The sequence below is a fragment of the Aethalodelphis obliquidens genome, unplaced genomic scaffold (genome assembly GCF_003676395.1).
Source record: "Aethalodelphis obliquidens isolate GAN/ISIS:26980383/991018 unplaced genomic scaffold, ASM367639v1 scaffold70, whole genome shotgun sequence".
Taxonomy (NCBI): Eukaryota; Metazoa; Chordata; class Mammalia; order Artiodactyla; family Delphinidae; genus Aethalodelphis; species Aethalodelphis obliquidens.
In genome coordinates, this window is record NW_020838014.1 from 6196678 (window position 1) to 6222618 (window position 25941).

At 35.8% G+C, this 25941-nt stretch overlaps 1 protein-coding gene across 1 annotated transcript in view; it reads right to left on the reverse strand.

Annotated features, from left to right (window-relative positions):
- The window catches only part of SPAG17 (sperm associated antigen 17), a 218300-nt gene that overhangs the window by 93584 nt on the left and 98775 nt on the right, over nucleotides 1–25941 (reverse strand). Inside the window, 3 exon segments of the mRNA XM_027091011.1 lie at nucleotides 7522–7619; nucleotides 9182–9375; nucleotides 20870–21024. Of these exon segments, the coding sequence (XP_026946812.1) occupies nucleotides 7522–7619; nucleotides 9182–9375; nucleotides 20870–21024 (447 nt within the window).

The following is a 25941-nucleotide window of genomic DNA, read 5'->3' on the forward strand; positions in this document are numbered from 1 at the left end:
CTGTCCTCACATAGATTTGTGGCCAAAATGTACATCACCTTAAAAGTATTCTGAAAAGATTGTGGGCAAAATGTGAGTTCACAAAGGAAAATCACAAAATCTGAGGAACTAAGTCAAAATCAAAAACCTGAAGAAGAAACAAACTCTGAAATTAATTTGCAAAGACTGCAGATATTGGAATTATCAGAGAATATAAATTAAGTATTTTAATATGCTTAAAGAAAGAAAAGGAGGCATCAAAAGTATCAGTAAAAACAAGAGGGTATCAAAAATCAGTGAGTTTGAAAGCCCTATTGGAAATGGAATAGGAGTTTTGAAAAGGCAGTATTTGAACAGATAATGGATGAGACATTTCCAGAGCTGATGAAAGACACTAACCAGTGAATCAAACCCAGGAAATGATAGTGATGTGCTGGACCTGGGTCATATTGACTTGGAAGAGTTTATTGTTAAACTTTCAGGAATTTTGCGAGTCAGTTTTAACCACATCCATTATTAAAATCAAATGATACAAATGCACAATAAAATACCATTAAAAACAAAGGCAATAAACACTCAAAACGTACCACTTTCCTAACTACTTTGTTACATTTAACTATGATTTATGCCAGCGGTCCCCAACCTTTTTGGCACCAGGGACCGGTTTTGTGGAAGACAATTTTTCCACGGACAGGGCTGGGTGGGGGGTGGTTCAGGAGGTAATGCGAGTGACGGTTCAGGCAGTAATGTGAGTGATGGTTCAGGCAGTAATGTGAGCAATGGGGAGTGAAAGGGAGCAGCAAATGAAGCTTCCCTCCCTCGCCCACCCACAGCTCTCACAGCGGCCCAGTTCCTAACAGGCCAAGGACCAGTAGTGGTCAGCAGCCTGGGGGTTGGGGACCCCTGATCTATGCTCTTGGGGTTATCTATGTAAATTGTATCTGTAGGGTAGAATTATAACAGTGTGCTACTGCATATTGTTTCCAACTCCACATACAGTGACATCTTATCAGTAGCTTGAAGTCAGCCATGATGGGAGTATTTACACTACAGATATCAACAAATGCTACAAATCAGGGATTTATTGACTACTCGTTGACTACATAGACTTTAAAAAATGATGGAGAAGATGTTAATAATGCAGTGTGCTGTGTTTTAAGCTGTTACACTGTAACTAGCACAAAAAAAATTGAGGAAATATTCTTCGAGTATTTAAAAACTATTACCTGATTCAGCAAAGAAGTTGCTAATATCATTGGTGAATAAGTGAGACATATCCCTCTGTTGCTCACTTTTGTCTTACTTGCTCATGTAAATGAAAATATCAATCAGCATTCATTGTGGCACTACACTTGTTTGCCAATTGCAACTATAGGCTGGCTAAAGATGTAAGAGCTTAGTAAAAATCAATGAAAGCAATTCTGTGAGAATCCACTGGCTAAATGGAATTTACAATAAAGAGTATTACCTATTTTATTATTTGTAAATTGTGTGCTATACATACCATATATCAGTAAAATTTAGAATAAACTATCTATTTATCTATACAGAATTTTTTTTCCTAGAGAGCTAATGCTAAACATTTACCAGCACATCACTGCATGTTTTCAAAGCAGCTAGAGAGAAAAGATGAACTGTCTATAAAAGAATGACAGGTTAGATCGACAATCAATTTATTGGGTTGGTCAAAAAGTCTGTTCCATAACATCTTATGGAAAAACCTGAACAAAATTTTGGCCAACCCAATATTAACAACTACAGCATCAGGTAGAAAAATGTGGAACAAAATCTTGAGAGTACTAACAGGATACAAAAAAGTCAACCAAGAATTTTATAAATTAAAACTATGTTTAATAAATAAGGTAAAGTAAAACCATTTTTCAGACCTGTTCAATAGCAACAAACCCTCACTAAAGGAAGTTCTAAAGGAAATACTCACAAAATAGAAGATGTGAGAAGAAATGCTCAACAAAACAAATGGCAAGCATGGGGCTAAATCTCAATAGCACTGACTGTATAAAGCAATGACAATAATAATGTCTAATTTGTGGGAACAAAAAAAATCAAGATAAAACTTAAACACAGGTTGGGAGAGAGTAAGCCATTTTAATAATTCCTTGTATTGTTCTGGAAGAAAGATATTTTATTGAGACTTCATTAAATTATATATACAAGTTAAAAATCTAGAGCAACCACTAGAAGAATAGAAATAAAGTGTATACATTATAAACTTTTCCTATTAAGAGCCAGATAGTAAATAATTTAGGCTTTTTGGGTCTAAAGACAATATCAAGGATATTGTGTAGGTATTTATGTAACAAGCAAGAAAAGTAATTTCTGCAAATATTTTATTGACAACTCACTGAGTACAATTTTTCCCCAGAATACAGTCTACAAATATGAAAAACAGAATTCTTCTGGTGAGGGAGGATAACATTTTACTTAGAGTTAAAATTAGTGTTCCCTATCATCAAACTGATTGCAAGTAAAAAAGAAAAAAAACATACAAAAGAAAACAAGAAAAAAGGATCACAGAAAAGGTAGGAAAATAGAAAACAGATTGAAAATCGAAAATAAACTATATATCTTAATATATAGTTTATTAGAATAGGTATAAATGGATTCAAGTCTTCTGCTAAAAGAAAAATCATCAGTATAATTTTTTTTAAATCTAGTTTATAATCCCTGTTTATAAGAGACACACTTAAATTATCAAGCCACAGAAAGGTAAAAATAAAGAGAGAGAATTTGTCAGTAAAATACTATCTGAAAGAAAGCTCCTATCCCTTTGTTTTTCTTTATTAATTTTAGAATCAGCTTTCCAAGGTTCATTAAAAAACTGCTGAAATTTTGATAGGAATATATTTCTATTTCCCATTGTGGTCACAGGGACTCTAGCCCTTGGTGTTATGAGAATGGTAAAGAAAAGGGCCATTGTGAAAAAACTACCTATTGTTGAAACTCTGGGCTGCTGTAACATGATTTGTTCAGATAAAACTGGAATCCTGATGAAGAATGAAATGACTGTTACCCACATATTTACTTCAGATGGCCTGCGTGCTGAGCTTACTGGAGTTGGCTACAATCCATTTGGGGAAGTGATTGTTGATGGTGATGTTGTTCATGGATTCTATAACCCATCTGTTAGCAAAATTGTTGAGGCGGGCTGTGTGTGCAATGATGCTGTAATTAGAAACAACACTCTAATGGGGAAACCAACGGAAGGAGCCTTAATTGCTCTTGTAGTGAAGATGGGTCTTGAGGGACTTCAACAGGATTATATCAGAAAAGCTGAATACCCTTTTACCTCTGAGCAGAAGTGGATGGCTGTCAAGTGTGTGCACCGAACACAGCAGAAAACAAAATCAACCGATGTAACTAACAAAACCTAAACCCGCTGACCTGACTCAGGATCTAGAAGAGGTCAGCCTGGCACAGATATGAAAAACGTACCAATTAAAAAAAAGCCCACGGGACTTTGCTGGTGGCGCAGTGGTTAAGAATCCACCTACCAATGCAGGGGACACGGGTTCGATTCCTGGTCTGGGAAGATCCCACGTGCAGTGGAGCAACGAAGGCCGTGCGCCACAACTACTAAGCCTGTGCTCTAGAGCCAGCGAGCCACAACTTCTGAGCCCATGTGCCGCAATTGCTAAAGCCTGCATGCCTAGAGCCCTGCTCTGCAACAACAAGCCTGCACACCGCAAAGAAGAGTAGCCCCTGCTCGCCGCAACTAGAGAAGCCTGCAGGTTGCAATGAAGACCCAACGCAGCCATAAATAAATAAATAAATAAATAAACAAACAAAACAAAAGAAAGTATGAGCATATACTTTTAAAGGTATATGAGTATATTTCATATCCTAAACTGAGTCTTCTCGTCCAGACCATGGTATATTTTCCCACTTATTCAGGTGTTTATTGTCCTTCAATAATATGTTGTAATTTTCTCCATAAAGAAAAATCTTTTATTAATTTAGTTTTCTTGCCACCTTATAGTTTTTGTTGCTCTTGTGAATGATATTGGTTTTATGTTACATTTTCTAATCAGTTATTGCTGGTGAATAGGAACTCCAGTGATTTCTTTTTCTATGTTAATCTTGCATACAGTAACCTTGCTGTGCTTCCTTAATTCATTTTAAAAGCCAACATGCACCCCAATTTCATAGCAGCATTATTTACAATAGCCAAGATATGGAAGCAACTTAAGTGTCCATCAACAGATGAACAGCTAAAGTAGATGTGATTGATATATATATATGTACACAATAGAATACTACTCAGCCATAAAAAGAATTAAATTTTGCCATTTGCAGCAACATGGATAGACTTGGAGGGTATTATGCTACATAAAATAAGTCAGAGAAAGACAAATACTTTATGATATCACTTACATGTAGAATCTAAAAAATACAAAAAAACTAGTGAATATAAAAAAAAAGAAACAGACTCACAGATATAGAGAACAGATTAGTAGTTACCAGTGGGGAGAGGGAGGGGGAGGGGCAATATAGGGGAAGGAGATTAAGAGGTACAAAGTATTAGGTATAAAATAAACTACACGGATCTATTGTACAACACAGGGAATATAGCCAATATTTTGTAACAACTATAAATGTAGTGATTTTTTTTTTAGTTATAGTCATATCTTTATTTGAAAATCTCATCTGCCAACTTAGTGCTTTCCACCAACTCAGGGTGCAGAAACCTTCACAGGCTTCACAATCTTTTGATTAGGTGCTGCCTTTGTAATAGCCATTGCTGTCTTTATAAAATTGTGAATCACTATATTGAACACCTGTAACTTATATAATACTGTACATCAACTATACTTAAATTAAAAAAAAGAGCCAACACATGGTGCTTCCCTGGTGGTTTGGTGGTCAAGATCCCATGCTTCCACTACAGGAGGCGTGGGTTCGATCCCTGTTCAGGGAAGTTCCACATACCGTGAGGTGCAGCACCTCCCCCCCAAAAAAAGAAGCCAATGTAACCTTAATAGTAATGCTTGTTAAGAACAACACAAAAGCCTATCATTTCATTCATCATAGACACAAAAATTCTAGATAAAATACTATCAGAACAGAGTAAGTTATTTATTAAAATAATTAAATATTAAAATATTAATTAAAATATTAAAATAATAACATTCCATGAAAAAAATGGTGCTATAATTTTTCATCAATAATTTACATAAAGATGGACCCAGGGGCTTAACTAAAAATTAAAATTCCTAGGTTCTATTCCCAAAGATCAGTTAGAATGGAGTGAAAACACGTATATTTTAAGTCTCTCCTCCCCCCAGAGATACCTAGGCAATTACGGCATATGTGGTTTCATGGGATAAGGACTAAACTTTAGGAAATGCTGAAGAGAAGTTTGTTTTAGAAATACAAAGGTTATTCATATTGTTAAATCAATCTCCATAATTCAATATATCTCCTAAATAAAGGGAAAAAAACCCCAATAGATATTAGTTTCAATACCAACAGATACTTTAAAAATTTACTAAGATTAAGCAGCAAATAATAATAAACTTAAAGATTTGCCATGTAATTATCTTTACCATTAATACCAAGAAGCCAGGGAGGCTCACCAGTCTTAACCAATGCTCTTTTGAGGGTTACTGCATACTGATGGAGGTGGGAAAATCAGCTCCTGCCTACACAGTCTATAAGCTTACAACAAAGCTACTGTAATTAAAATAGTATGGTACTTGTATAAGAATAATTAACTGAAACAGAATACAGCATTCAAAAATGGTTTAAAATACCATCACATTGGGATTAGGTTTTCAACATGTGAATTTTGAAGGACACAAACACTCAGTAGACACTATAGTGTTCAGAAGAGTTCAGGACATCTCTTATCATTTTATAGGGATCTATAAAAATGGATTAAAAAATGGGTACCTAATATGTGACATATCAATATTCCAATTTGTTTAAGGGGTGGGGATTAATATTACATTTAATTAAATAGTACTAGTAAAATGACAGTCCATCTGGGCAGAGAAAAAGACCCTTACATTATGCTACAAAACATGTATTTCAGATAGATTAGATCTCTGAATATAAAAAGGATATCTATGAAAATATTCTAAGAGAGTAAAGGAAAATTAACATACAAACTCAAGGTGGAATCAACCTGATGGAACCAAAAACACAGAAGCCCTAAAACCATAAAAAAAAAAAAATGACAGATTTTTAAAACGCTTTTTTTGACAAGCTGTAATGTACATACAAAAAGAGCACAAATCCTAAGTGAACAGCTGAATGAACTACCACCAAGTAAGTGCTCCTGTAAAACTACCACCAGGTCAAGAAACAGACGACCTCCAGCTCCCCAGAAGCCCTCCTCACGCTTCTCCTCAATTACCATCCACTTGTACTGCCCCAAAGGCAAATATCATCCTAATTTTTAATACATTAGTTTAACTTTGCCTATTTAAAAACTTATGTAAACAAAATCCTACATAAGGTATATAGTCTTTTAACTTTCTCTTCTTTTGCTTAACAAGTGTGTGAGATTCATCCATATTTCTGTGTGTAGCTATATGTCATTTATTTCCAGAGCTGCATAGTATTTCATTACATGAACCATTCTAGGCATTCTACTGATGAATCTTTGAATTGTTTCCAGTTTGGGAGAATTAAAAATAATGCTGCAAGGAAAACTGTGTCCATGTGTCTTGGTGAACACATGCATGCATGAGTATATTAGGTATATACTTAGGAGTGAAACTATTTGGTTAAAGAGAAATCATATGCTTAACTTTAGTATGTATGTCCAATTTTCCAAAGTAGAAGTACCAACTTATACTTCAATCAGCAGTGTATGAGAATTTACTTTACTTCACATCCTTGACAAAATCTGGCATTGTGTCTTTTAAATTTTGGCCGAAGATGATTGATTTGACTACATAAAAGTTAAATATTTCTGTATAAACAGAAAAAAGTGGTATTTATTACTAAGGAAATTGTTTAATAAATTAAGGTACATCCAAATCATAGACTAATATAATGCTATGAAAATAAGTTAGATCTCTAGATATTGTCCGGAAGTGATATTCATGACATGTTGCCAAGAGAAAAAAGCATGTAGCAGAGTTAAAAAGAAACATACCAAACCTAAACCAAAACCAAACACGAATACTCTCTTATATTTGTGCATGCATGCTTGTATAAGCATAGAACATGCCAAATCATTAATATTTCTGACTTTAGGGTCTTAGGACAGCCAGGTTAAGTTTGACTTCTTATAAAAGCATGTATTACTTTTGTAACTAAAAATTCCAATAAAAATGCAAACAAAAACAACTTCCTGCAGCAGATACAGAGAGTTTACCAACTATGAACAAAGCACTGCCCTGGATTTTGGCATAGTTTCCTAAAGGCTTATCATCTGATGGAGGAAATAGCTTGGTGGAGAGACTGTCATTTCAAGTTTAGCAGAAAGATCATTTCCTGTTATACCACACAAACTAGCACAAAATAACTTTGACCTTGTGATTTGTCAGTGTCATTTGTCTTTCCTTGGATTACCTTGAGAGAGCCTTCTAAAATAAAAGGAATCTTTTCCTTCTCTTTTTCTTTTTCTTTTTCTTGATCTGATATCTCTGTTTTGCTCATTTCTTTGTTACCTATAATCAGAGAAAATTAAACTTCTTAGTAAAACTCTCTAAAATAAGGTTTCATCGAAGGACCAAGCGTCTGGGTTGTAGGGGATCCCCATTCACTCATCTCTGAATTCTTTTTTTGCCATCTCTAGAGTAGACATCTGAAGTGGAACTGAGCTCTTTTAGGGATGAACAACTCACCATCTGTGGAGGCAGTATATTCCATTCTCAAAGTGTTGAGATTTTGAAGCTTTTAGGGAACTGGACTCTCTCTCACTAGAGTTTTAACCTAATTAATCCTAATTTAACCCCTTAAGACCACACAGAACAAATGTAACCTTTCTTTCTATACTGAAGCCCTCCTCTTGCCATCATAGTTATTCTGTTGTGAAGATTTACATCTGTCCTGGCTTGAGAGGCCTCAAACTGAATGCAATACCTACCAGGTGTATTCCAATCCCAATTCCAAATAAACCATTTTCTGAATTTGGTCCATAGACACCCAGATAATTATTAAGCTTTTGGTTCTGCTCAGAAGCAGAATAAAGAAAAGGCAGTCAACCCACAATTTTTGCTACTAACAGTAAAGTATGGCCTGGACACGATTGCGAGAGGGCAGCCCTACCTGTCTTTTTAGATAGTCCCATCGAGTATTCCAATTACCTAGTGCTGTCCTGCTGTACCCCATCAGGAGGAAGGCTGAGTTGACGGATGGATTATGTAACCATTTTGGTGAAAGGTGAATGCTTCATCTTTGACTTGGTTTTCCGAGTTTTATTTTAGAATCAAGCCAAGCAAATTGGCTTTGGTAGTTTATAGTGGTTGCAAAAACTTTGGAAATTATATAGTTTTGCTTCTTTATAGGAAATCACTCTCAACTTGGTTATCAGAAACAATGAGTATTATTCACACAGAGCTCATTTCCTTTGTACGAACCCAGTGAAATATCTTTACTTTCCAGATGAATTACCTCAACATTTCACTTATTTATCAAGTATGCTTCCTCTTTTTCTCACCCTCTTCTCTCTGACTGACAGCATCAAAGCCAAGAAAATTGACAACAACAAAAATGAAAATATCTATTGATCCAACATCCTGTAGAGTCCATGTCACAGGCCCCCAATAATCCGTTTTTCCTTCATTTTTAAATTCTAACTCCCAGTTAGTCTCGGGACTATTTTGTTTACTCTTCTAAGGAAGGTCTTGTTTTAATCTCACTTTGGAAGCCATAATGATTCTTACGGAGACATACTGACTCTGAATCTACCTCACATATTGCCAACAAAACTTAGATAGGTGAACCTATCAATCCCAGCAAAATAAAGACATTTGGCATTTCTCAGCATCACACTGGATCTGAATAGATTGAATCTTTCAGATCTGGCAGGAAGTATGGTCAATATAAGACAAGTATCAATCAATATACAACAAATATTTTCATCATATTTAGAATGCAGCTATTCTATTTTTTAGGGAAAGTGAAGAGTCTCAGAAATTTTGTGGATAACTCTTTTTAATCCTGAAATGTTCACTGTCTTGATTAAATTAATAAATAGAATGTCTTTGGACTTATGTATAAGTTCAACTGGTTACTTATTTTTAGATTTTTTTAATAGAATAAATTTTGCTAGTAGAAGAAATTTTGGTACCAGCAGAAGATTTTATTTCCAGCTCATTCTTGGTCCTACTGATTTCCTCAGCCATTTTAGCTTCCTGATATACAGTTTCTTCTTTTATGATCCAATCTTGAATGGATTTTGCAACAAGTTCCAAATAATTCCTAAAAAAAAGGCAAAGAACAGCAGGTGACAATTGAGCTAATATTAGTTAAAGTCAACAAGTGCTTAAGACACTGATTGTGCAAATGAAATTTAAAAAAATGAACTGATTCTAAATTGCCCATGTAACAAATGTAATAGCAATATATCCTAGAATATATTTTGTACAAAGTAGTCATATATAAATATCCAATAAACATTTGAAAATTGTTCAGCTTCCTTCATGATTAAAGATGTATAAAATTAAATTTCCATCCAAACCAAAGATTAAAATGCTTGATAATACCAAGAGTTGATGACGGTTTGGAGAAACAGTCATTCTCAATGCTACTAATTGGAGAGTAATATGGCAAAATCTCTTTTTAGGGCAATTTTATAGCACAATAGGTACTATCTTAATTGACTACCAGCTAAGTGACTCACTGTACTAACTGAAACACTGCACTCTTGCTATAAAACTTACTGGCCCTTGAATACCCACATCCTAAATACTACACCCTAAGCTGCTTGTGCATTTATGTATACATCAGAATCTTATTGCTTACCAGGATTCAGTAATATTTGCTCCCAAATCCATTTATTCTATTTATACAGATTATTGTAATTATTTTAACTAAATGTTATGTACACTTATAATATATGAATGTCCAAAGAAAGTTGTTGCTAGGGAAAAAAGTTAAAATATTTAGGTTTGACAATAAAGATTAGTTACTGTCAAATTGTATGAAAGTGAGGATAAAAGTTTTGAAAAAATAAAGCTAGATGAATTCTATACTCAAGTTGCTTCATTATTTTCTTTAATTCTTGATCTCTTTTAAAGAAAAGAAATGCAAATTGGAAAAGAAGTAGTAAAACTGTCATGGTTTGCACATGACATGGTACTATACATAGAAAATCCTAAATATACTACCATAAAACTACTAGACCTCATCAGTTAATTTGGTAAAGTTGTAGGATACAAAATTAATACACAGAAATCTGTTGCACTTCTACACACTAAAAATGAAATAGCAGAAAGAGAAATTAAGTAAACAATCCCACTTAATATTGCATCAAAAAGAATAAAATACCTAGGAATAAACCTATCTAAGGAGGCAAAAAACCTATACTCCAAAAACTATAAGACACTGATGAAAGAAACTGAAGAGGACACAAACAGATGGAAAGATATACTGTGTTCTTGGATTGGAAGAATCAATATGGTTAAAATGACCATACTAAACAAGGCTATCTATAGATCCAATGCAACCCCTATCAAACGTCCAATGGCATTTTTCACAGAACTAGAACAAAATTTTCAAAATTTGTATGGAAATACAAAAGACCCTGAATAGCCAAAGCAATCGTGAAAAAGAAGAATGGAGCTGGAGGAATCTATACTACAGACTCAGACTATACTACAAAACCACAATAATCAAAACTGTATGGTACTGGCACAAAAAACAGAAACATAGACCAATGGAACAGGATAGAAAGCCCAGAAATAAACCCACACACTTATGGGCAATTAAAATCTACGGCAAAGGAGGCAAGAATATACGAAACAATGGAGAAAAGATAGTCTCTTCAATAAGTGGTGCTGGGAAAACTGGACAGTTACATGTAAAAGAATGAAATTAGAACAGTCCCTAACACCATACACAAAAATAAACTCAAAATGGATTAAAGACCTAAATGTAAGGTCAGACACTATAAAAAGCTTAGCGGAAAACATAGGCAGAACACTCTTTGATATAAACTGCAGCAATATTTTTTTGGATCTGTCTCCTAGAATAATGGAGATAAAAACAAAAATAAACAAATGCCTCCTAATTAAACTTAAAAGCTTTTGCACAACAAAGGAAACCATAAACAAAATGAAAAGATAACCTACGGAATGGGAGAAAATATTTGCAAACTATGTGATAGAGAAGGGATTGAGTTCCAAAATATACAAACAACACATACAGCTCAATAAAAAAAACAAACAAACAACCCAATCAAAAAATGCACAGAAAATCTAAATAGTCATTCTCCAATGAAGACATACAGATGGCCAATAGGCACATGAAAAAAATGCTCAATGTTGTTAATTACTAGAGAAATGCAAATCAAAACTACAATTAGGTTTCACCTCATACCAGTCAGAATGACCATCTTCAAAAAGTCTACAAATAATAAATGCTGGAGAGGGTGTGGAAAAAAGGGAACTCTCCGGCACTGTTTGTGGGAATGTAAATTGGTACAGCCACTATGGGGAACAGTATGGAGTTTCCTTAAAAAACTAAAAATAGAGTAACCATATCATCCAGCAATCCCATTCCTGGGCATATATCCAGAGAAAACCATACTTTGAAAAGACACATGTACCCCAGTGTTCACTGCAGCACTATTTACAATAGCTAGGACATGGAAGCAACCTAAATGTCCATCAACAGAGAAATGGATGAAGAAGATGTGGTACATATATACAATGGAATATTACTCAGCCATAAAAAGGAACAAAACTGGTCACTTATAGAGATGTTGATAGACCTAGAGAGTGTCATACAGACCAAAGTAAGTCAGAAAGAGAAAAACAAATATCATATATTGATGCATATATATGGACTTTAGAAAAATGGTATAGATGATCTTATTTGCAAAGCAGAAATAGAGACACAGACATAGAGAACAAATGTATGGATACCAAGGGAGAAAGGGGTGGGGTGGGAGGATCTGGGAGATTGGGATTGACACATATACACTATTGATACTAGGTATAAAATAGACAACTAATGAGAACATACTATATAGCACAGGGAACTCTACTTAATGCACTGTGGTGACCTAAATGGGAAGGAAATCCAAAAAAGAGGGGATGTATGTATAGGTATAGCTGATTCATTTTGCTGTACAACAGAAACTAACAAAACATGGTAAAGCAACTATACTCCAATAAAAATTAAGTTAAAAATAATAAAAAAATTTAATAATAAAATACCTTATTTGCCTAAAAAAAGAGAAAGAAATAAACTGAAAATTGTAGACTATGAATTATGGTTACACAACATCTTTATTTGGAAGGTAAAAGATATCTCAAACTCAACATGCCCCAAATCAAACTCCTGATCTTCCACTCCAAACTGCTCATCAAGCCCTTTGACCTCTTAGCTGATGGCAAGTCTGCACTTGTCATCAGGTTGAGTTGAATAGGTCAAATACCCTGAAGTTATCTTTGACTACTCTTGTTTCTCATGTTCTTCTTCCAATCTGTCAGGAAATCCAAATGATTTTTTAAAACATATTTAAAATACATTCAGAATCTGATCACTTCTCACTCCCTTTACCACTACCGTCCTGGTCTGTCACTACCACCGTTTGCTAGGATTGCTTCCATAGACTCCCAACAAGTCTCCTTGTTCCTACCTTCGACCCCTTGTAGTCTATTCTAGAGAGAGCAAGTAGGAAGATCTGTTTCATCCTTAAGTCATATCATGTCTCTCTTATGCTCAGGACCTTTCAATAAGTCTGCATTTCAAACAAAACCCAGAATCATTACTACTGATCTGTGATGAGAGAACACGGATATATATATTTCAAATGAGATAACAAAATAAGGAATATTTCAGCATGCAATGATTCAGGAAATTTGCCACCCACAGATACTTTCTGAAAGAATTACTCACAAATGTCTTCCAGCTGCGTTAAGAAAAAACATCCAAGACAACATGGGATATAAGTAAGAGTTAAGAAATAATAAAATTTACAATTAAATGTAGGCAACTATTTATGCCACTTATTTATGACTAAAAAAATATTACTTTACAATTGGAAATAAAATTTTTAGGCAATTTCTAAATCAGAGGTAGGAGATTTGTTGGGAGTAAGTGAAAATATGTTAAAGATTTTAACATTTCCTGTGAAATGATATTAATATTCTTTAACCCTAGCTATTATATAAAAAGGTTTAAATATGTGATTTAAAAGGATAAGTGTAACTTCTAGAAGAATATAAATAGAATGTATGACTTTTAAAAATCACATGCTAAGAATGAGCTAAGAAAATTGAATCTAACAAAAGGAAGGAAAGGGATTAATCCTGAAGTAAAAATGTGTGTTTATAAATTTAATGGTAAGACACGGTCCCTGGCTGCCATCTTGGATGCAGCGTCCTTTGCCTCACTTCTGCACATGGCTCGCCTGAGCTGAAGTGTTGGTGGCAGCCATTCCGCACTAGGAACTCTGGTCGGAAGAGCCGGATGCAATACCTCTGCACGTGGCTCCCTGTGAGCAAGGGAAACCCGACTAAGCACAAAGGAAAAAAGCCATCTCAGAGCTGTGACTGTTTTCAAGGCTATTGTTTTTCTCTGTGGAACACTACCTTTGGGGCAAAACAAGGAAGAAGCAGGTGATTCTAATGTGCAGCACAGAAGGAGAGACACTGCAGGCCAGCATCTCCAACTCTGAAGGCACTCCAGCCGTGTGGCTCACAGGGTCTTGGTGCTCCGACCGGGTGTCAGGCCTGACCCTCTGAGGTGTGAGAGCCAAGTTCAGGACATTGGTCCACCAGAGGCCTCCTGGCTCCACATAATACCAATCAGCGAGAGCTCTCCCAGTGATCTCCGTCTCAATGCTAAGACCCAGCTCCAATCAACGACCAGCAAACTCCAGTGTTGGACATCCCATGCCAAACAACTAGCAAGATGGGAACCCCACCCATTAGCAGAGACGCCTCCTAAAATCATACTGAGTTCACAGACACCCCAAAACACACCACCAGATGTGGTCCTGCCCACCAAAAAGACAAGATTCAACCTCATCCACCAGAACACAGGCACTAGTCCCCTCCACAACGAAGCCTACACAACCCACTGAACCAACCTTAGCCACTGGGGTCAGACACCAAAAACAACAGGAACTACAAACATGCAGCCTGCAAAAAGGAGGCCCCAAACACAGTAAGTTAAGAAAAATGAGAAGACAGAGAAATACACAGCAGATGAAGGAGCAAGGTAAAAACCCACCAGATCAAACAAATGAACAGGAGATAGGCAGTCTACCTGAAAAAGAATTCAGAGTAATGAGAGTAAAGATGATACAAAATCTTGGAAATAGAATGGAGAAAATACAAGAACCATTTAACAAGGACCTAGAAGAACTAAAGAGCAAACAAACAATGATGAACACCACAATAAATGAAATCAAAATTTCTCAGAAGGAATCAATAGCAGAATAACTGAGGCAGAAGAACAGATAAGTGACCTGGAAGATAGAAGAGTGGAAATAACTGCCACAGAGCAGAATAAAGAAAAAAGAATGAAAAGAATTGAGGACAGTCTCAGAGACCTCTGGGACAACATTAAATGCACCAACATTCAAATTATAAGGGTCCCAGAAGAAGAAGAAAAGAAAAAGAAAGGGACTGAGAAAATATTTGAAGAGACCATAGTTAAAAACTTCCTTAATATGGGAAAGGAAATAGTCAATCAAGTCCAGGAAGTGCAGAGAGTCCCATACAGGATAAATACAAGGAGAAACATGCCAAGACACATATTAATCAAATGATCAAAATTTAAATACAAAGAAAAAATATTAAAAGCAGCAAGGGAAAAACAACAAATAACATACAAAGGAATCCTCATAAGGTTAAGAGCTGATCTTACAGCAGAAATTCTGCAAGTCAGAAGGGAGTGGCAGGACATATTTAAAGTGATGAAAGGGAAAAACCAACAACCAAGATGACTCTACCCAGCAAGGATCTCATTCAGATTGCACGGAGAAATTAAAACCTTTTCAGACAAGCAAAACCTAAGAGAATTCAGCACCACCAAACCAGCTTTACAACAAATGCTAAAGGAACTTCTCTAGGCGGGAATCACAAGAGAAGGAAAAGTCCTACATAAACAAAACAAAACAAGTATGAAAATGGTATTAGGAACATACATATTGATAATTACCTTAAATGTAAATGGATTAAATGCACCAACCAAAAGACACAGACTGGCTGAATGGATACAAAAACAAGACCTGTATATATGCTGTCTACAAGAGACCCACTTCAGACCTAATGAAACATATAGACTGAAAGTGAGGGGATGGAAAAAGATATTCCATGCAAATGGAAATCAAAAGAAAGGTGGACTAGCAATTCTCATATCAGACAAAATACACTTTAACATAAGGACTATTACAAGAGACAAAGAAGGACACTACATAATGATCAAGGGATCAATCCAAGAAGAAGATATAACAGTTTTAAATATTTATGCACCCAACATAGCAGCACCTCAATACATAAGGCAAATGCTAACAGCCATAAAAGAGGAAGTTGACAGTAGCACAATCATAGTAGGGGACTTTAACACCCCACTTTCACCAATGGACAGATCAACCAAAATGAAAATAAATAAGGAAACACAAGCTTTAAATGACACCTTAAACTAGATGGACTTAATTGATATTTATAGGACATTACATCCAAAAACAACAAAACACACTTTCCTCTCAAGAGCTCATGGACCATTCTCCAGGATAGATCATACCTTGGGTCACAAATCAAGGCTTGGTAAATTTATGAAAACTGAAATCATATCACATATCTTTTCCGACCACAACGCTATGAGACTAGATATCAATTACAGGAAAAAAAATGTAAAAAATACAAACACATGGAGGCTAAACAAAATAAGCAGGAGATCACTGAAGAAATCAAAGATGAACTCAAAAAATACCTAGGAACAAAGGACAATGAAAACATGATGACCCAAAACCTATGGGGTGCAGCAAAAGCAGTTCTAAAAGGGAAGTTTATAGCAATACAATACTACCTCAAGAAACAAGAAACACCTCAAATAAACAACCTAAACTTACACCTAAAGTAATTAGAGAGAGAAGAACAAAAAAACCCTAAACTTAGCAGAAGGAAAGAAATCATAACTATCAGATCAGAAATAAATGAAAAAGAGATGAAGAAAACAATAACAAAGATCAATAAAACTAAAAGCTCGTTCTTTGAGAAGATAAACAAAATTGATAAACCATTACCAGACTTATCAAGAAAAAGAGGAAGAATCGACAGAATTAGAAATGAAAAAGGAGAAGTAACAACTGACACTGCAGAAATACAAAGGATCATGAGAGATTACTACATGCACCTATATGGCAATAAAATGGACAACCTGGAAGAAATGGACCAATTCTTAGAAAAGCACAACCTTCTGAGACTGAACCAGGAAGAAATAGAAAATATAAACAGACTGATCAGAAGCACTGAAACTGTGATTAAAAATCTTCTAACAAACAAAAGCTCAGGACCAGATGGCCTCGCAGGCGAATTCTATCAAATATTTAGAGAAGAGCTAACACCTATCCTTCTCAAACTCTTCCAAAATATAGCAGAAGGAGGAACACTCCCAAACTCATTCTACAAGATCACCATCACCCTGATACCAAAACCAGACAAAGACGTTACAAAAAAAGAAAACTACAAGCCAATATCACTCTTGAACATAGATGGAAAAATCCTCAACAAAATACTAGCAAACAGAATCCAGCTGCACATTAAAAGGATCATACACGATGATCAAGTGGGGTTTGTCCGAGGAATGCAAGAATTCTTTAATATATGCAAATCAATCAATGTGATACACCATGTTAACAAATTGAAAGACGAAAACCATATAATAATCTCAATAGATGCAGAAAAAGCTTTCAACAAAATTCAACACCCATTTATGATAAAAAAAACTCTCCAGAAAGTAGTCATAGAGGGAACTTACATCAACATAATAAAGGCCATATATGACAAACCCACAGCCAACATTGTTCTCAATGGTAAAAAACTGAAACCATGTCCACTAAGATTAGGAACAAGGTTGCTCACTCTCACCAGTATTATTCATAGTTTGGAAGTTTTAGCCACAGGAATCAGAGAAGAAAATGAAATAAAAGGAATCCAAATTGGAAAAGAAATAAGCTGTCACTGTTTGCAGAGGACATGATACTATACATACAGCATCTTAAAGATGCTACCAGAAAACTACTAGAGCTAAGCAATGAATATGGTAAAGTAGCAGGGTACAAAATTAATGCACAGAAATCTCTTGCATTCGTATACACTAATGATGAAAAATCTGAAAGAGAAATTAAGCAAATGCTCCCATGTACCACTGCAACAAAAAGAACAAAATACCTAGGAATAAACCTACCTAAGGAGACAAAATACCTATAGCAGAAAACTATAAGACACTGATGAAAGAAAGTAAAGATGATACAAACAGATGGAGAGATATACCATGTTCTTGGATTGGAAGAATCAACATTGTGAAAATGACTATACTACCCAAAGCAATCTACAGAGTCAATGCAATCCCTATCAAACTATCAATGGCATTTTTCACAGAACTAGAAGAAAAAATATCACAATTTGCTTGGAGACACAAAAGACCCTGAAGAGCCAAAGCAATCTTGAGAAAGTAAAATGGAGCTGGAGGAATCAGGCTCCCAGACTTCAGGCTGTACTACAAGGCTGCAGTAATCAAGACAGTATGGTACTGGCACAAAAACAAATATAGATCAATGGAACAGGCTAGAAACCCATGAGAGAAACCCATGCACATACAGTCACCTTATGTTTGATAAAGGAGGCAAGAATATACAATGAAGAAAAGACAGCCTATTCAATAAGTGGTGCTGGGAAAACTGGACAGCTACATGTAAAAGAATGAAATTAGAACACTCGCTAACACCATACACAAAAGCCAACTCAAAATGGATTAAAGACCTAAATGTAAGGCCAGACACTATAAAACTCTTAGAGGAAAACACAGGCAGAACACTCTATGACATAAATCACAGCAAGATCCTTTTTGACCCACCTCCTAGAGAAATGGAACTAAAAACAAAAATAAACAAATGGGACCTATGAAACTTCAAAGCTTTTGCACAGCAAAGGAAACCAGAAACAAGATGAAAAGACAACCCTCAGAATGGGAGAAAATATGTGCAAATGAAGCAACTGACAAAAGGATTAATCTCCAAAATTTACAAGCAGCTCATGCAGCTCAATATGAAAAAAACAAACAACCCAATCCAAAAATGGGCAGAAGACCTAAATAGACATTTCTTCATAGAAGATATACAGATTGCCAACAAGTACATGAAAGGATGCTCAACATCACTAATCATCAGAGAAATGAAAATCAGAACTATAATGAGGTATCACCTTATACCAGTCAGAATGGCCATCATCAAAAAATCTACAAGCAGTAAATGCTGGAGAGGGTGTGGAGAAAAGGGAACCCTCTTGCATTGTTGGTGGGAATGTAAATTGATACAGCCACTATGGAGAACAGTATGGAGGTTCCTTAAAAAACTAAAAATAGAACTACCATACAACCCAGCAATCCCACTACTGGACATACACCCTGAGAAAACCATAATTCAAAAAGAGAAATGGACCGTAATGTTCATTGCAGCACTATTTACAATAGCCAGGACATGGAAGCAAGCTAAGTGTTCATCGAGAGCTGAATGGATAAAGAAGATATGGCACATATATACAATGGAATATTACTCAGCCATAAAAAGAAACAAAATTGAGTTATTTGTAGTGAGGTGGATGGACCTAGAGTCAGTCCTACAGAGTGAAGTAAGTCAGAAAGAGAAAAACAAATACCGTATGCTAACACATATATATGGAATCTAAAAAAATAAAGAGGTTCTGAAGAACGTAGAGGCAGGACAGGAACAAAAACTCAAATGTAGATAATGGACTTGAGGACACAGGGAGGGGGAAGGGTAAGCTGAGACGAAGTGAGAGAGTGGCATTGACATATATACACTACCAAATGTAAAATAGATAGCTAGTGGGAAGCAGCTGCATAGCACAGGGAGATCAGCTCGGTGCTTTGTGACCACCTAGAGGGGTGGGGTAGGGAGTGTGGAAGGGAGACGCCAAAGGGAGGAGATATGGGGATATATGTATATGTATAGCTGATTCACTTTGTTATAAAGCAGAAACTAACACACCATTGTAAAGCAACTATACTCCAATAATGATGTTAAAATAAATAAATAAGTAAATAAATAAATAAATAGAAATCCCAAAGAGTCTAATAACCATGACAGAAGTTGTATCAGTAATTAAACATCATCCCAAGTCCAGATATTCTTATTTGGAAGTTTTACCATATGCCAAAGGAACATATACCTTAGTCTTGCACAAACTCATTCAGAAAATCAAAAAATAGAAATGAAAAAGGAGAACATCCACCCATTAATTTACGAGGCTAATAAAATCCCAATACGAAAGCCAGACAAGAACGTTTAAAGAAAGGAAAATTATAGCTGAGTCTTATCCACGAATACAGGTCCAAATATTGTAAATAATCTATTAGCAAACCTAATGCAGTAATTTATAAAGAAAGATAACATAATGGACAAATTGGATTTTCACAGGAATAAGGTTGAACACTAGGATATCGATTAATAAAATTTAGCACTTTAACGAATAAAAAAGAACACCTAAATTGATGTAGAAAAATCATTTGATATAATTTAATAGTTACTTATGATTAAGAACTCAGAGCAAACTAGTAACAGGAGGAACTTTTCTAACCTAATAAGGAGTATTTACATAAACTCTACAGCAGAAAAACAAAAGCAAAAACATACTTAATAGATGAATATTCAAAACCTAGAACAAGACAAGGATGTTCTCAAAATTGTATTGGAAGTCCTAGTCGGCAAAGAAATGAAAAATATAATTACTGGAATGAGAAACAAAACAAAGAAAAGCACAGTTTAAGATATTAGCTTGGTACATCTGTTGCGTGCCTTAATTTTGAAAAATCATCTCATGACTTTAAAATGTGTGTTCCCATGTATGCACACAACCTATTTCCCCAATTATTCTACAGGACCATGTTCGTCCTATCTTTCTGTATCCCTTAGGACTAAAACAATTCTATACAAATAATAAATACTGAATATACATTAACCAGTATTGAAAAATAATGAAAAGTCCTCATTATTAATAAGGAGAGAAAGCAAAATTTTAAGTTAGCAATGGAATGAGGATCTGGGAAGAAAAAAAAAATCGCTGATTCCTAGAGGCCTCAGTTTGCTGGGAACCTGACTGCATGTGCCACTCAGCTGCCCTACTTTTGAGTCTTCCCTAGATCAAGTGGAGTTACCACAAACCAGCATGCAGAATGTCATGTTTTGTACTTCCTACTTTAAATCTTTCAGAGGCTGTTTTATTGGAGTCTAAATGAATCAAATGTAATTTAGTAATATCCCCACTAGATTCAATGGGATAGGGAATGACATCTGTCTTCCTTGGGGAGATAGTTTCAATGCCTATCACAGTGCCTGGCACACACATTCAACTTGGTGAGCTGAATTGAATCTATAGTATCACACAAATGTTTTTATCAAGTTTAACCACCCAGCTTAGGCTATAAGAACTAAAAACTAGGTAACTAGCAAACTAAGCTAAGACAACTAACTAACCAAACTATCTAAGTTGGTTACCTGAATCCAACATTAGAGTGAAGAGCAATGTTCCAATGTTCACAGTGCAGACGTTGCAAATTCATTGGATTATGAAAGACCAACAGTAAAGCATTATCTTGGGTGTGGTAATAAGAATCAATACACTTGTATTGCTGATTGGCTTCTTGAAGAACCTGAAAATCAAAACAAATCCATTGTTGTGTCTTTTTATCCCAAGAGAAGGGTCTCCTGCTAGGGCATTTCTCTGCCCCCTTCTTTTTCTCCACTTATCTCCATGATGTTAGTCAAGGTGAGACCATAGATGGCAGACGTTTTCAGGAGCATTTTAGCAACTTTTAAAGAAAAACAAATCCTAGGCTAAAGGCATAGAGGCATTTGCTCAAGTGTTCTTCATTAACGCTGGGAGATAATAATTAAGTCTAGGAGTTTTTTATTTAACGTTTTCCATGCCTTCATATAGATCATCTCATTTTGTCATCATAAAAGCCCCAGATAAATAGGTATGATTATTTTTTCCATTTCAAAATATTAAAAGCTGCATTTTTCAGCATCAGTTGTGGCCAAGAGGGGATAAGATACTCGTCCAAGAATATGGAGTCCCTAAGTTCTGGTGCCAGGGCTCATACCAGTCTTTCGACTCTACATGTCACATTTCACACTCCACACAGTGCTCTCCACTACACCACGCTGTAGTACAGAGACATGCTGTGAGCGGTCCTCCTGATATTGTTTCTACATGACTTCTATCCCTGGCCCTTTCCAAAACATTCTATCTTCAGCATTGCAACTGCAGCCACAAACAGAGGGGCAGAGTAGGCAGCTCGCTGTCCTGTTGCCTTTTCCTTATGCCAATCAACATAAAGAAATATATGCATAGGGAAAGCAATTAGACAGCTGTGGGGTTTTGTTTTTCTTGTCTATATCAATTTGGTGGTGGCAGCTTTCTGTTCTCTACCTTTCAGATGATCTGAAGGCATGGAATTGCACATTATGTCAGGAAAGGACTGTTTTACTTTTGCTTTCAATTTTACACTGGTAGCATAACTAAAATAATATATGTACTTCCCCAATCTAGTCCCCTCTATGAGTGTCTTTATGAAGTGGCATTTAAATTTTTACATCTGTTCCCTGAGAGCCAATACAAGAAACACACATGTGGTAAATGTTTTTGCATTTAAAAAATTTTGCTATGTGGGGTGCTATCCATTACTTTACTTTTTTTGGCAAATTCCTTTCATATTTTAAGTCCAAAAAACAAATATTTTTATTTCTGATGAACCTGTATTCTTCCTTGTATTAGAGAGCTCCACAATCTTTGTGTTTCCACATTTACTTTGACTGCTGGGGTAGACATCTATTAAGTATGTTTTTGTTTTTTGTTTTGTTTGCTGTAGGGTTTATGTAACCTAATACTCCTTATTAGGTTAGAAAAGTTCCTCCTGTTACTAGTTTGCTCTGAGTTCTTAATCATTAGTGACTATTAAATCATATCAAATGATTTTTCTGCATCAATTTAGGTGTTCTTTTTTATTCTTTAATCTGTTAAAGTGTTAAATTTTATTAATAGATATTCTAGTGTTCAACCTTACATTCCTGTGAAAATTCAAATTGTACATTATGTTTTCTTTTTTTTAATAAATTACTGCATTTTGTTTGCTAATAGCACTAAGTTTCTCAGAGCTGTAGCTGTTCTTAATATTTGATAAGCTTTCATACAATGTATTTCCTGTCCTTTTTAAAAACTTGGCCACAGCACTGTAAATCAACTATACTCCAATAAAATAAATTTTAAACACTTGGCTTTTACCTATTTTTCTGCATTAATATTGTTGTTCTCATTAACTACTTTTCTCATTAAAAATGAAGACCTACTATGTGCCAGACACCATGTAGGTTCTAGAAAAACAAAATGAACAAGATAGGTAAGATTTTTCTCCAAAATCTGATTAAGATTTTTCTAGAGAATTCTGGAGTTCAGAGATGTGTGTCTAAGAAGATGAAATTGATGGAACATCTGATATGGACAGAAGGGATTGGCATGGACCAAGAGTGGAGCAGGCTGATGACTAGGAGGATATTACAGTAGATGGAGAGGATGGTACTTGAATTAAAGTAGGAGCAGTGGAGATGGTGAAGAGCTTGAAGATATATTTGGAGGTTATACCCTCAAAACTTGATGGATCAGACATGCAGGACAAAGGAAAAGCTGAAGTAAGGAATGACTCTTAGCCTTTTGGCTTGATGGTGACATTTTCTGAGATGGATGAGGGGAGAAACATGCTTAGGTGGGAAAATTATCTGCTTCATGTGGGACACTAAATATTTAAGAGGCCTATCAGAAATTCAAGTGGAATTTAGAGGTAGGGACAGTAATATGGAGCTCAAGATAGAGATAATTTGGAAGATAAAATTCTATGAGTCATTAGGGTTAGACATATATAATAGATGAAATCATTAAAAGAATGTTTACAGAGGAAAGAAGACAATTCAGGACTGAGACTTGAGGCACTTCAATATTTAGATGTTAGGTGGAGGAGAAGTATTAGACAAAATTCCAAATGGAGCACTGAGGAGGAATCCAGTATGGTGTCTTGGAAACCAAGAGCGAAGAGTGTATCACAGGGAATGGATCAGCTTTGTTGATGAAAAGGTCAAGGAAGATGAACAGAGATAAGTGTTCATTTAGGTTTGGCAGGACAATTATGTGTGACCTTGAAAAGTGAAGCTTCATGGAGTGGGAAGGACAGAGCTAAATCAAAATAGTCTGAAGTGAACTTCCAGTTAAAAATGGAAGATTAAACACATGTACTCCCTAACCCCTCAGTAAAGGAACTGTAAAAATTTTGAGTTTTAATATCACAAAGTTGAAGGCCACAGAAGAGGAGACAAAGGCAACAGCATTTTAGAAGGTAGAAAGCAGAAGGATAAGTGGTAACAGATTTAGCAGAACATGGAAAGCCAAATCCTAAGAGTAGTTTTAAGAGAGACCAGACGGAACTTTATCTGTGTGCAGAAATACAGAAAGGCTTAAGAAATGGCAGAGTGAGGTACCTCTGAAAGTGGAGTGAAAGTGGCATTGAAAATAGGAAGTCTTTTAAGAAGCCTCAACAGTCCTGAGCAGCCGGGGGACTGTCCGTCTCCCACCTCAGCAGAAGGGAGATTTATTACCAACACAAGGTGACCCTGTGGATTCTAAGAAGAGGGACCCTAGGCACCACTGAAGGAGACCTATACCACAGAAAAAAGAGAATTCTGTAAAAGTCTAAATTGGCATGGTCCAAGAGAAATATAAGGTAAGCCACAAATGTGAGCCATGTGTGTAATATAAAATTTTATAGTAGCCATATTTTATAGTAGCCATATTTTTAAAGAGGTAAAATTATAACTGTATGTTTTATTTAACCTAATATGTCAAAAATATATTATCATTTCAATATGTAATCAATGTAAAAATTGCTAATGAAATGTATCACCTTCTTTTTCAACTAAATCCTTAAAAATCTGGTGTGCACAGCATTTATATAGCTATACTTATGTAGTGTATAGCCTAATTATAACCCATCTCACTTTAACTCGCAACATTTCAAGTACTCAGAAGCTACATGTGACTAGTGATTACCACATTGGACAACGCAGATCTGGAAGCTGAGTGGGAAGACACCTTAAACTCTTTCCCTCTATCACTCAGCTCCTAAAACCCTGACTGGTAAGTTATATCTTGAAGACAGGATATTAGATTTTTCTTTTTTTCCTGGAGACTCTAAATGGCCCAAGAGTACAGAACTAATACTTTAATACTGATGGGTCTCCCAAGAAAACCCCCAGCCAAATTACCCAACAACGAAGTCCAGTTGTTGACAACTTCCCTCTACCCTGACCTCAGGTAGCACTTCCTATCATATTTTTAGTGTCTCATTAATATGAACAAAGAGGCAAATACCACTAGATATTATTCTCCAATATGAACAATGAAGATCTCCCCTCCTCTCCCCCAAAAAGCAAAAAGTTAAAAAAAATTTGAGGAAAAGAGACAATGCAGGGAGAAGACACTATGACTTCAAAGGACTTTAATATCCTCATAGAGATAAAAGAAGATATGGTACCAGGGAATGTGAACAGTGTGCTCTATAAAGGTAATTTTTAATTATAAATAGAACTTAAAGAAATTAACATTATAACAACAGACACAGAAGACCCAATAGAAAAATTGAATGAAAGCAGAGCCATATTTCCAGAATAAGAAGAAAAGGTGTTGTAAACTAGGAGGGAAAAGGTAAAGAAACTGGAAGTTCAGTCCAGGAAGTCCAACACCAGAATAATAGGAGTTTCAGGAAGAAAGACTAAAGAAAACAGAGGGGAGATGACTTAGAGTGATGATTGTATAACATTTCCCAGAATATAAAGACAGGAGTCTCTGGATTATACTGGGCTCCCCAGTACAATATGAGGAATAGAACCACATACCAAGGCACATCAACAGGAAATCTAGAACACTGGAACAAAGAGAAAATCTTAAAAACCTTACAGAGAGAAGAAAAAAAAAAAACAGACTAAAGTGATCAGGAATCAGAATTTCATTCTTTTTTCTCAAGGACAATCTGGAAAGCTAAAAGACTATTGAAGAATGCCTTCAAAATGTCAAAGGGAAATACTTTTTTTTTTTTTTTTGCGGTATGCGGGCCTCTTACTGTTGTGGCCTCTCCCGTTGCGGAGCACAGGCTCTGGATGCACAGGCTCAGCGGCCATGGTTCTCGGGCCTAGCCTCTCCAAGGCATGTGGGATCTTCTTGGACCAGGGCGCGAACCTGTGTCCCCTGCATCAGCAGGCGGACTCTCAACCACTGCGCCACCAGGGAAGCCCAGGAAAGTACCCTTTAACTTAGCATTTTATGTAAAGCCAAACTGGCAGTCAAATGTAAGGATAGAATTAAGATACTTTCAAACATCCAATGCCTCAAAAATTTATGGAAGCAACTTGAAGAGACGGTCCCCAACAAAAAGAGTAACCCAAGAGAGAGGACAACATGGGATTCAGAGGACAGAGTATCTAACTGGAAATAGAGGCAAAGGATGTGGCCATGATAGTGAAGG